Source organism: Bradysia coprophila, unplaced genomic scaffold (genome assembly GCF_014529535.1).
Source record: "Bradysia coprophila strain Holo2 unplaced genomic scaffold, BU_Bcop_v1 contig_138, whole genome shotgun sequence".
In the NCBI taxonomy this organism is placed as follows: domain Eukaryota; kingdom Metazoa; phylum Arthropoda; class Insecta; order Diptera; family Sciaridae; genus Bradysia; species Bradysia coprophila.
In genome coordinates, this window is record NW_023503409.1 from 1,635,703 (window position 1) to 1,648,341 (window position 12,639).

A 12,639-nucleotide genomic window follows, 5' to 3' on the forward strand; every position below is an offset into this window, starting at 1 on the left:
TGAATTTTCCAACGATAGTGAATTTTCCAACGATATTTACTGTTTAATTTGTAACGAGGAGTTAAATTTTGATTTTAAATTGAGCCGAAGTGAATCGGGAACGATAATTCTTTGCTTATTTCGAGAATGTTTTTGTTTTTGTGTAGGTAAATTATTTACTTCTTTATACATTAGCGTTTTAATATAGAAACTTAGATTGATATTTAAGTTTTTAACCATATAGCCTTTCCATTCAAGCAAATATTTGTTCATTTATTAGCACACCATAGTCTGGATTTTAAGTAGAAAGAGAGTTAAGTTGCATTTGTTTTTCATTCAAATAAAAAAAAAACTTGGAAAAATCATTCTTTCTTTCAACCGGATGTTATCTAATGTAGCATTGGTATATTAAAGCTAAGACCGCTAGATTGATCTTATTTCTTTTGTCTGAACCGATCACGATTGAAGAGATTTGAGTCACACAAAAAATGAACTGCATTTTTAAGCCCAATCCTGTTTCAAGTCTCAGTCGCATAGGTCTTATATAAAAATTCATAAAACTAACTGGCATATTTCTGGACAAGACATTCTCTAAATCGATTTTTCACCAAGAAGCCTTGATGGCTCATTTTTGTCCAGATGGAGAAAAATGTAGATCTGGTTGTGGTCGGAGGATATTGATAGAAAGGCTGTTTACTTCAACCATACTTGAACTTATGTGCCCAGTATTAAACACACGGAATTTTGAAAAGCGACACATTTTGTGGACTTTTTTATGAATTTTGCATGTATTTTTATATGGAGAAATCAAAAACTCTAGTAAAACACAGAAACAGAAAAGTTGTCGGTTTTCAAATTTCCGTGCGTGTATGGTTCAGAGTTTTGTTTATGTCGCGCGTTTCAGTGATGTATGATCCCATGTAGAATCCAAATTGATAAATGAAATTCAAGTCGGATTCTATGAAACTAAAAATATTCTTTATTCAGTACCAACTACACCTATACCTATACCAACTTTTGGCGGGGAAACATTGGAAAATTGTCAAGCTCTGCTGAGTGTTATATTGTTGACCTTCGAGGAACGTCTTCCATATGTAAGCGATCGACGAATCGGTATCATTATTAACAAATAAAAAACACTTTGACTTCGAAGCAAAATTTTATTCCGAAAAAATTGTAACAAAAAAAAAACAAAAGAAAAATACCCCGGTCGGATGTTCGCTATTACGACGAATTGATGGCACACAAAAATTTTGTTTACGATATGTTTGGTCTCAAGTCTTGTAATAACGGAAATTATTTTAAGATTTTTTTTATAAAATTTATATTCTCAGAGAAGTCGAATGTGTACGGCGAATTGTGGAACAATGTTAATCTTTCGTTATTTTAGAGCAAACATTCAATAGCTAAGTAACTAAAAAAGTGAGTTTTTTTTTAAACAAAAAAAAAGTATTTGCAACATCTGATGGAAGAGCATGGATAGTTTTGGTTAATTTATTTGAACAAATTTCATTTTCAATTTTTGTTTTGTTTGGGCAATGAAAAATTAGAAAATTCTTTTTAGTTAATTAAATATTTATAGCAGCTTATCCTCGATTAAATAGGTAAAATATTAAGTTAAAAATAAGTACAATTACTACATCAGTACTGGAAGGTGCCGACGCAAAAAAAAAACTTTGAAATTACACATAAAATATCGATCTGACTAAACCGACTGTTTTTTTGTTTGTTGATATTTTGATTATCGCATTCCTTCGGGCACAATATCTTTAACGGATATCGGGAAGTGTGTAAAGGCAAAAAACAGAAATCTTTTTTCTTTCTTTCATTAAAAATTTAAATGATTTTCTCCCCCTCTGTTAATTTTAGACCTGATTGATCGGAGCATACCGATTAAATTTTGGTGTAGTTGGTCCAATCTCTTCGGACAATTTTTGATATACAATGGAATTCTTTGAAGCCAACAATGCTTGGCGATATCTCTCGCCACGTCTTCGCATCATCATCGACACAATTTTTCCGATGATAATTAACAAAGCCAGAACGGTAAATACAATTATCAGTATCGGCTTCAGATAATTATAGATGGATATCTGACCGTAAGCGAGATATGGTCGTTGTTTATCGAACAAAATGTCGAAATCGGTTTCGTCTGATTCATCCACTGAAAAAAGAGGAATTTTTTTTGGTTTAAGTTAGAAATTCCTCACTCTCCGAAATTATTTTCAACTTACAATCAACGATATCATCATCAAGTTCTTCATCCTTTCGAACTTCTTCCGCCAAAAATTCTTTGTCTTTGATTCCCTTATGAGCCTTGTTACCCAGCTTGATCTCACGATTATTCTCCAATTGATCAAGGATGCGTTCATCTTCATCGTCATAGTTACTTTCTGCATCTTCGTCTTCACTCTCGTCAATATCCCTGTCCAGCACCTCGTTGTCTTCATCCAGATCGTCTTCATCATATTCACTCTCTGAATCTTCGATTTTACCTCGATTGGTGTCGATGACTTTCTTATTCGCTTCCTTCTTGCACAAAGCGTCTGCAAATTCTTTCCATGGATTGGCAACGAATTCAGTAATTGTAACTGCATCGGAGCTCAATTCAGCGTTTTCGCCAACTCCTAGACTTCCCGATTTTATCTAAAATTTCAAAACCGTGAAAATTGGGAGATTGTTTCGTCCTAAAAATGTAATTTACCTTCGTCGTTCCGAGCCACTGCATCACTGATTTGAATTCAGTGTCGCAGCGTAAACGATTGTTGCTGATGTCGAAGACGCTCAAATTGCGCATTGTGTATAGATCGGACAAGTAGATTCTTTCGAGTTCATTGTTGGATACATTGAGGAACTTTAGCTTTAGTAGAATATTGTCGAACTGGAAGACAGGCTTAGATTCGGCAAATATTGTTCGCAAATCACAGTCACTGATATCCAAATGAGTGAGTTGTTTCGTTGCAAAGAATACCTTTGCTGAGAGAGTTTGCAGTGGATTGCCGGCCAAATTGAGCTGTGTATGAAAGGGTTTTTGGTTTGTTAACAAAATTCAAAGACTGTTACTAAGCGACTGGACTCACCTTTCTCAATGCCGAATTTCGCAAAAAGACCACATCTTCCAATTGCGACAACAAATTATTGCTCAAATCTAACTCGATCAACTTTTTGCAGTAACTGAAAATGTTCTTTCCCAAATTTTCCACATTGTTCCAGGACAGATTCAATGTAGTCAGTTCGGGCATGGTGGCGAAAGTTGCATCACCCAGTTCGCTCAAATCGCAATTAGAAGCATCGAAGTAATACACGCTGAATGAACCCTTTTCGCATTCGAATCCTTCCAACGGAAGTTTCTTCAATCGTGGATTGTCGTTGATGCGAATCACATCCAAATCCATGTTGGTCATGAACATCAGCGACGAAACTTGCTCCAAATCGTTGAAGGATAAATCGATGTGTGTCAAATCTCTCAACGGGTGGAATGCGGCTTGATGAACTTTTCGGATGGAATTTCCTTTCAATATCAGCGTTGTGAGTCCGGGCATCGAATCGAACATAAAGTTGTCAACGTTTGTGATTTTGTTGTAACTTAAATCCAATTTCTGGATATTCTGTGTGCCGAAAGTCAGGCCCGACGAGATCTCATTATATCGTAGGCTCAAAATGGTAAGCGATGTCTTGTTGAAAATTGTTGACGGCAGTCTTTCGATTGCGTTTGATGACAAGTCCAGCTCTTCAATAGTTTCAACTTTGTCGAAGACATCAACCGGTAAAGTTTTCAATTGGTTGTCGGCCAAATTGATGTAGACAACATTAGGCAACTTATTGAAGGCGGTGGGCAACAGTTGTCTCAAATTACAATTCGAAATATCCAATTCCTCAATGGATGACGATTTGATCATGTAGCTGCAAAACGTTCGTGTAGTCAAATTAAAGTGAAAACGAAAAATGGATCAATTATACCTGACGAATGGAGAGATTTTCTTTTGCATGGCATGTAAATCGTTTCCTCTCAGCGTTAACATACGCAATTTCTTATTTTCAGCAAATGTGTCCGGATGTATCATGTCCAGACCAACGTTCGTTAAATTTACCGCATACAACTCAGTTAAACCTTCGAAAGCGGTTGGGTTTATGTTTGGAATTGTTGAATGAGCGATTTTAATTGAGGCCACATGCTTCAGGCCGATTTTCTTGAAAAACTGAGCGCCCAAAACAATCGGATATTTCGGTGGTACATCGACAACTTCCAAATCGGTTATGTCAATACCAAATTTCTGATAACCCGGATCCAATCTACGTCCAACACAAACAGATCGTTATCATTGTCTAAATAGAACACAATCATCGATTTTTACCTTGTGCATGTAGCAACGTAATATCCGTTGATATTTCTCTGACAAACGCAATCTCGTGGACATGGAACATCTTCATTGAATGATATTCCGTCACTTTCATCAGTCTCATCAATGTCATCGTTGTCTTCATCATCATCTTCTTCATCGTAATATTCATCATCACTCGAGTTGCTGCTACTGCTCACTTCCTCATCCAAAGCATTCTATAAAAGAGTAGTGTGATTAGTTGCAGTAACCATTTTATAGTCACACAAGGTGCAGTTATCCCATTAGAATTAGAAGGTGTTCTAATTCATGGTGTGTGCTTACATTTGGATCAACAATTGGCTTCAACACAATTTCGTCTTTTTTGACTACAATTGTGGCCTGTGGTGTGGAAATTGTTTCCTCCGTGGAAGTTGATGCACTTCCCGTCTCAGCTTTTGTCGATGGTTGAACGGTACTCGAATTGTCGTTGGTGTCGTAGTACCTGCGATACAAAGTTTATTTCGTTAATCGTTTTGGTTTCGCCATTCCTTCATTGGCAAAAACTCACTCATATTCGTCATCGTCGTAATAATCATCTTCATTGGTTTCGCCGTCACTGAAACGTAATGAACGTTAGGGAATGAATTTATTTCGGAGACTATCAAATGGAATACCTCATAACATCGACTATACTGGTTTTAGAGGTTTTGGTGGCTTCTGTTGAGTGAATTTCATCAACCCCCTTCTCTGTCGATGAAGGAGGTTTCGCATGCACTTGTGTTGTACATAATACAACAAGCAGAATAAGCCATGAATGGCTCTTCATGATCCTGTAATTTAAAATATTTTTCTTAGTCGAGTATAGATTATTACGAGAGCCTCTTGAAATGTGTAAACGTTGAAAAGTTGTTTAGCCAGAAGTGGCCCAGCAGTGTAAAACGAAAATTAAATCCAGATCCGTTTAAAGTTGAATTTACGAAAATATTTATTATTTTGTGGAGCAGTGTTTCTAGCATTAACACTCGAATGTCAGACGTAAAAAAGCCTCCAAATTTTTGTACAGGTACATTTGAATGTGTTGTGTGTTTTAACTCAACGAAGGAAGCATAACTTCTGTCTGAACGAAAGAAATGCAAAACATATACTGATACTATGAGCCTTCAAATATTTTTTATGCTAGAAGTGCTGTGGTGGATCTCATTTAAGTTACAAAAATGTCACTAACTCTCAAGTATCGGCGAAATAATCAGTGAATCCATTTAATCAACAGCGTTTCTTTTGTTACTATACAAGTAATGCAAATCGAAAGCTCCTGCTTGTGTTTTTAAAAACATGCCAACCTCGTGGTGTATGATGACCTGCTCTCTTTTCGTTTACTCAAAAACTTTTAAAGTAAAAATATTTTCCTTATCGAAAAATGAGCACATTCTAACAATGTTTATAGATTAGTATCAACGTATATAGCAGAGCAAACAATAAACAAGTTGAAGCGATAAAATACAAGAGAAACCGATAAAGCTTTCATATGAATCCACTTTAAACGTCTGGTGGAAATTACAACAAAAATGGGCGTCTAGTTTAAGGTAAATATTTAATCAACAGAGCATCCATTCCATCCATTCTTTGACGTTCTTTTAAAGAATTTAGTAAATAGTTCGTGCTTCTTCCGCTATCGAATCACAACAAAGACTAAAGAACTTGCGCATGCACACACCTTTTCATATGAAAAACAATCATGCAATTTTGCAATTTCTAATTCGACTGAACAAAGTTTGATTCATTTTGTTTTTCTTTGTTTGGAATGACTTAAGCTTTTGAGTAAAAATTTCTTTCGAGTATTTCCGTAGTAGCTGATAACTGCTTTGTTCCACCTCGATTTCAAACGTAAAAGTTGATTCACATCGTCACGTATAAATGATAAGAATTCTTTGCAGTCAACACCAAATAAAAAAAAATCAAAATAAAATGGAGATGATTAACATGAACTTTACACCTAAACACAAAAATGATTTCCATTATTTGTGCTATGGTGTCGAACACATCACACATCGTTATTTAAATGAGAATTAAAGTTAATTACATTATTGAGAAACATTGAACATGAACTACGAACCTATGAATAGGACAATTAAATCGAATCAAAGTTAGTTATCACTATCTTGTTCATTTAATTGAAAATATTTTCAAATTGAAAATTATAAGAATGAAGAGATGATGGAACCTAATTCGCATATTCTTAAAAACTGCACAGTGAAATAAATGTTGTAGTAGGAGTTGCTCATTTAATTGAACTATTCCAAGAGCATTATCATCTTGCTATCATGCAAAATAAATAAAATGAAACTAAAAGTCCTTGCTAGCTTGATAACTAAACAATCGTCGTTTCGTTCGGTAAGTTTTTTATTTCTCGTTTGATATTTTGGTTAATGTAACAACTTATATAACTCATATGAATGGCAACGTAGGAATTTCAAGGTACAAGATTCGCAAATTTGAGAAAGACAAACATTTATCAGATGATCATTGACCACAAATCTATATGTGGTGGAGGTGTGATAAGTGAACTGTAGCCTAACTTTCATAAACGACAAGCGTATCTCATTTAATCTGTTACACCTTTCAATTACAGTAGCGCCTAATGTTCGGTACAAATTCGTTTGTTTTAGCACATATTTTGTTATACAAGAGAATATCAGCTAGAACTCTGTATTTGGTATCGTCGTCGCTGTCGATAACAGATGGTATCGATGGTTATAAATAGTGAATTTTTGTTAGCCCAAAAGTGGCTCATTGTATCATAAAAGGAATTTCGAAAAGAATGAACTCGTCACCGGATCCACCTACGTCTTAAAATAAGTGCACAGAAATCGTTATAAGTACCACAAACCTGTGTTTGAAGAATTATAAATTTTATTGTCGAACCGGTTATCCAAATCTGAAAACGATTTTCTTCAAACAATGTCAACTCTATTTTTAACACGTCGCATGGTGATGATCATAGATCACAGGTGAATAATTTCCATCGACAAAAGAGTTGTAGTGGTGTGGTATCGTTATGTGTACGTTGTTATTACTTCTGATAAGAAAGGATTAGAACGCTCTGATCTTTTAAAAAAATCTGGATTTTTCTCAAAAGTTCTGTCGTAATAAACTGGTAGAACAAGATGAGTTAAGTATACTGCAATACTGCCACTTTATCTAAGTTAACTAGAGATGATCTTTTAAGCTGACAATCTATTTATTTCTACTTTTTAAGTAAACTTTTCTATAACCAGACTTTGCTAGACCTTGTCCCATTGCAAGTTTTTTTTAAACTTATTAAACCAGTGACACAAGTTACAAATTTTGAAGAGATGACAAAAAAAAAAACTCGGATTAGACGCAGAAAACTTGCTACAATAAATAAATTTCGAATATATTTGAATTTCAAATCAAAATTAAAATCTAATTTATTGTCTGAACTAAATTAACTGTCGCCATGGTTGTTCCCATAATTTAAGAACAAAAAAAAAACAATTTTGTATAAAACAACGAAAACTGAGACACCTTATTGCACATAATATTGATCTATAGCAGCAGCTTAAATATTATTTCTTAGGCCGTAGACTTCTTAGCATATGTTTATTGACGTCAAGTCATTGTAATTTACACAAGTAAGTATATCGAAGAGCAGACAGAGACAAATAATGTTAGAGAAACAATATATAATACGATCGCACGAAAGTGCAGAATATCTGTTAAACGAACCATGAGCATTTCATCCGGAAGCTCGATAATTTACACAGAATATTATATCCTATGTACCTATACACTGTACTGATGTATGGCTATATAGCTACACTATAAAACAAGCAGAACAGCGACACCAGTCTTTTAATCTCAATATAATATCCTTGTGAATACCGGTTTGTGCGATATAATTTACAACGAAGGTAGATTAAACTATTACGGTTAACATTAACCAACTGTCATGGTTCAAAATGACTCTGACTCAGAATTTATGTGAACCACTAACAATGGAAACAATACACAAACGATTCGACTTAACAACAATCTGCTGATGTTCTTTAAAGAAATAATTTTGAACATGAAAATTCTCCATCCAACAGCTTGCAGTCATAATAATATCTCAAATTATGTTCGAATCGAATGTTAATATTCGATTTCAGTTTATTTCTAATGCAAACCGAAATGGATCTCTGTATTCTTATCTATTTTTTTTGTTTATTTTAATAAATCAAACAGTTGAATGACGTCACTTAGTACAGTACAGTACAAAAAAAATTGCGCTGTATCCATCTATATTTGCATAAGCCTCAAACAGGGTATGCAAATACAAAGTGTAGTAAAATTAAGTGATTACGTCACAGTCTGGTTAATGGCGTTAAAAAATTAGTTCAAAGACTTTTACACGAACTGTCTGTTGCCTTATCAAAATTCCCTTTCGTTTTCCTGGTGATTGTGATATCACCACTGCTAGTCATAAAGAAAATTCGTCATGCAAATCTCATGGATCAGCTAAATACAATTAACAAATTCAAATTTCGATTTCATTCCCGAAAAGTAAACAACACCTACACCAAAACTCATTAGAGTCGACTAAACGGATACATTTAAGAGCATTTTCATCTGAATATTATTTTCAACATCAGTTAGTTAAAAGCACGGCAGAGTAAAATAAACCAGGCAGGAGCGGTTCATTTTCGAAACGTCAAATAAGGGACCTAATACACTGATGAAAATTAACTCAAATGAACACTGACATCAATTGAAAAATTTTGTTCGCAAAAAATATAGGGCTACTAGATTGTTCAGGTCTCTTGTCAAACGTCCACTCCTGCCTGGTTAACTTTACTCTGCCGTGTTAAAAGGCACTTGAAGTTCATACATAATAGCCGAAGGTGCGAAACCTGAGATTGGTGTAAAGTGGACAAGGATATGTACACCAATCTCAGGTGTCAGACGCGTGTGGAAATCCTGGATACCGGGAAGTTTTCAGAAAAATTCTTTAGATACCGGGAAATCGAAAAAATCGAGAAAAATGTGTGGCGAAAGATCAGATTTATGATTTTAGATACCGGGAAATTTGACTCGGATACCGAGAAGAAAACAAAACTTCCACACGCGGTGTCAGACCACAGGGCAGATTGAGTCGATGGACCAATCTATTCTGTGGAGATGATCGTTAAGCTTGCAGTGATTCCTGACCAGAACTAGATGGAAATGCTTTGCAAGGAACCGCAGAATATGGATGGTATACAATATGACCAGTAAAATATGTGCTTGCTCTACTAAAAATACAGCAAACGACTGCAGTAATTTTTATTTTTAGGAATGGAAGGTTGTTATCTCAGTGCAAGTATCACATATTTGCCTTTTATAATATAAACAAAAATTGTCTTGGAACGAGATAAGAAATGTAGATGTACTTATTAAGAAAACGATGTCCTCTAAGATAAAAAGGTGCTACTGCTCTTAATTTGAAAGATTTAATGTACATTGTACAATGTATAGAATAAGTTTTGATATGCAGCAAATTTATGAAATTCAATCAGTTTTCGAGGTTTCACACTTATACAAATGAAGTCATTTTAAAAATGTTTGCATTGACTCAGCGATTACAAATTATAATGAAGATTGCTCACGAAAAATATGTTGCCGGTCACATCAGTTTATGTTACTAATGGTCTGTTTTTTTTTGTTCCAAAAGCAAACATCAACAAAAAACAAAATAAAAAAGTATTTAGAGCACTGAACACTTTTACCGCTTATGTATGGAAAGTTCAGTTTTCAGCACTTTTTGTTTGGCTGTCTTTAATTCTAGCCTAATGATTATATTAGGCCAAATATGAAACGAAAATAACATTCAAAGAACTCATGCCTTAACTGAACGTCAGTACTTAATTAACAAAAAGTAACTGGACGGAACTTTTGTTTTTTTCCAAAGCTTCAAAGTTTTAGTCACGTGATGGAACTTGCGTTTATGACAAAGAATTGTGCACATTTACTACGATTTCTGCACATCGATACACCCTGCATTATTTATAAGAAGTTATTTACATTTGACTCTTGTGTTTGCATTTCAGTATTTATACAGTAATTTCGTCTGAAATTTATTCAAAATATGCACCAATGTTTCGTCAGAATGATGATGTCATACACCGTCATTTTTCGTGTGTTAAATTTTATTTTGTTTGACAATCCAACATAATTCGAAATTGTACAAAACTCCATTACAATCTCAATAATCATATCGTAAAATTAATAGATATCTTGTTACCTATTAAGTGTGTGTAGAAATATTCAACAATCCCACCTATTTCACACAATATTCAAGTTTTTTTATCCTCATTTTTTTACTTCTTTCAACGTGTGCGTTATAAAGCAAACTCGAAAAAGATAATGAAGAAGATAAAAAAAAATTGTTTCTAACGAGAAAATTTACATGAACAGCACTGGAAGAAATTTAAATAATTCATTGTACCTTTTAGGTGCAACGAGCATCTTTCATTTATTTGAGCTGCGGTGAGGTATACATATAGGTAACGTTATATTTGGATTAAAATTTTGAACGAGTAAAAAGTAAACCAACAAATATGGTCTTTTTGAGTATAATATTGTATACACAGACAAACATTTGTATGAAACGTACGTAAACTTTTCGTTCAACCTTTATTGGGAAAAGATCATTGAATTTTATCAACAAGAGAGTGACTACAACACAACGCCAACGTATATATCTCGAATAAATATTTCTGAATAATTTGGAGCTTAATTATACATTTTTGCTATTTGACTTGGTAAAATGTAATTAATTTTTGAGTCGTATTGGTATGTTAGACTTAATAAACTATAGGAGTGATAGATACACGGAACAAGATGCAAAGAACGTTTGTGACATGGTTCATTTCCTATACACCAAAAATACTATTTGCGTATTTTCCCAGTTTGTGATTCACTTGTATACATATACTGTAAGTGAATGAATTCGGAAATTTTAACATTGTTGATGGTCGTTTTTTGTTTCGATCATTATTGTTGTTAGCAAAGCAGAGTAAAAGAAACTAGGCAGGAGTGCTTGATTTGACTAGGAATCTGAATTATCTAGTAGCGATATATTTTGCGAATAAAATTAATTCAATTTATGGTAGTGTTCATTTGAATTCATTTTCATACAGTGGTGCCTTACTTGACATTCAAAAAATGAACTGCTCCTGCCTGGTTTATTTACTCTGCCGTGTATCAAAGTCAATCAACACAAAAAAAATCTATACTAGCGCCTCAATGAAATCGGCGACAATGGTTTAACCAATTCAACATGGCGACCTCTTCATCCATTAATACCTCTAACAAATACTCATACATATTTCTTTTGAAAAGGTGTAAACCACTTCCAGATAAAGAACCTCATCGCATGCGATAACATTTTTAAAGAAAAAGAAAAAAAAAATTATCAAAAAAATTCTGAAAATTGGAACCAGTGACAATTTATGTATCACGATAAGTATATTGAGTCTTTATGAATAAGCCATTGGAAAACAAATTATTTTTTTTGTAAAACAACAACAAAATATTTTTTATAATCACACGATTCAATGAAGTCAGTGAAGTCATCAATAAACGCCAGGTAAATTTATCCATTTCACCTTGTTTCCACACATATTCATATATACGAAAATATGATGAACATTACGACGTTATTTCAACATTTTTCAGTTCAAACTGTTTACACATTTCATTATAACTCTTTCATTAGCCACTGCGTATCAAAAAATTATTTCAACCAAATTGCATACGGAAAACTTACACTAAATTGGCAATTTATTTATTCTTTATGTTAATTTTCTGCAGAACAAAAGACTGTTAAAGGGTCACTTTATTGCACCAAAGTTGTTACAACGCACAACGTTTATAATGTTATACTTGCACCTGTTGATTGTGAACTGACTTAAGTTGTGTTTAAGTGCCTATCGGTGTTCAATATCCGTCACTATGGTCTGCTTCTTCATTCACATTTTGGAGTGAATGGAAACACTTTTGAAGAGCGATATGAATATATACGAACATGGTTTTGTGAGGCAGAGTGTGGTGAAGGAATGATCTAGCAATATCGGTTTATAGTTGGAGTTTTCGAATAAGTTTTTTGAGTTTTTTTTTTCATTTGCTGTTTACTTTGAGTCACTTAGATGACGGGTGGTATGGTTATCATTGAAATCACAGTTATGTTTCCATTGCGAAAGAGTTCTTCGAAATAATGAAAAAAAAACTTGTAGACTATAGTTTAGAGCCTTTTAGGGATGACAATGACTTTTACTTTTTGATAAACTGATGACCCTAC

At 33.9% G+C, this 12,639-nt stretch overlaps 1 protein-coding gene across 1 annotated transcript; it reads right to left on the reverse strand.

The window, feature by feature from the left end:
• Positions 1-1,125: 1,125 nt before the first annotated feature.
• On the reverse strand, positions 1,126-12,395 carry LOC119073348 (podocan-like). The gene is made up of 10 exons (XM_037178742.1): positions 12,109-12,395; positions 4,976-5,131; positions 4,870-4,917; positions 4,644-4,803; positions 4,335-4,537; positions 3,940-4,272; positions 3,060-3,882; positions 2,684-2,992; positions 2,214-2,625; positions 1,126-2,143 (listed from the first exon to the last, which is right to left on the reverse strand). Exons 2-10 carry the CDS (start codon positions 5,125-5,127, stop codon positions 1,845-1,847), a joined length of 2,739 nt encoding a protein of 912 aa, XP_037034637.1. The 5' UTR covers positions 5,128-5,131; positions 12,109-12,395; the 3' UTR covers positions 1,126-1,844.
• Between the last annotated feature and the right edge of the window lie 244 nt (positions 12,396-12,639).

Excerpts from the sequence above, each read along its gene's own strand:
- LOC119073348 (XM_037178742.1), bottom strand. The coding sequence starts at position 5,127 with ATGAAGAGCCATTCATGGCTTATTCTGCTTGTTGTATTATGTACAACA. Across the intron at positions 2,626-2,683 it reads AGTGGCTCGGAACGACGAAG|ATAAAATCGGGAAGTCTAGG; the intron begins GTAAATTACATT and ends TTGAAATTTTAG. Across the intron at positions 2,144-2,213 it reads TGATGATGATATCGTTGATT|TGGATGAATCAGACGAAACC; the intron begins GTAAGTTGAAAA and ends CTCTTTTTTCAG.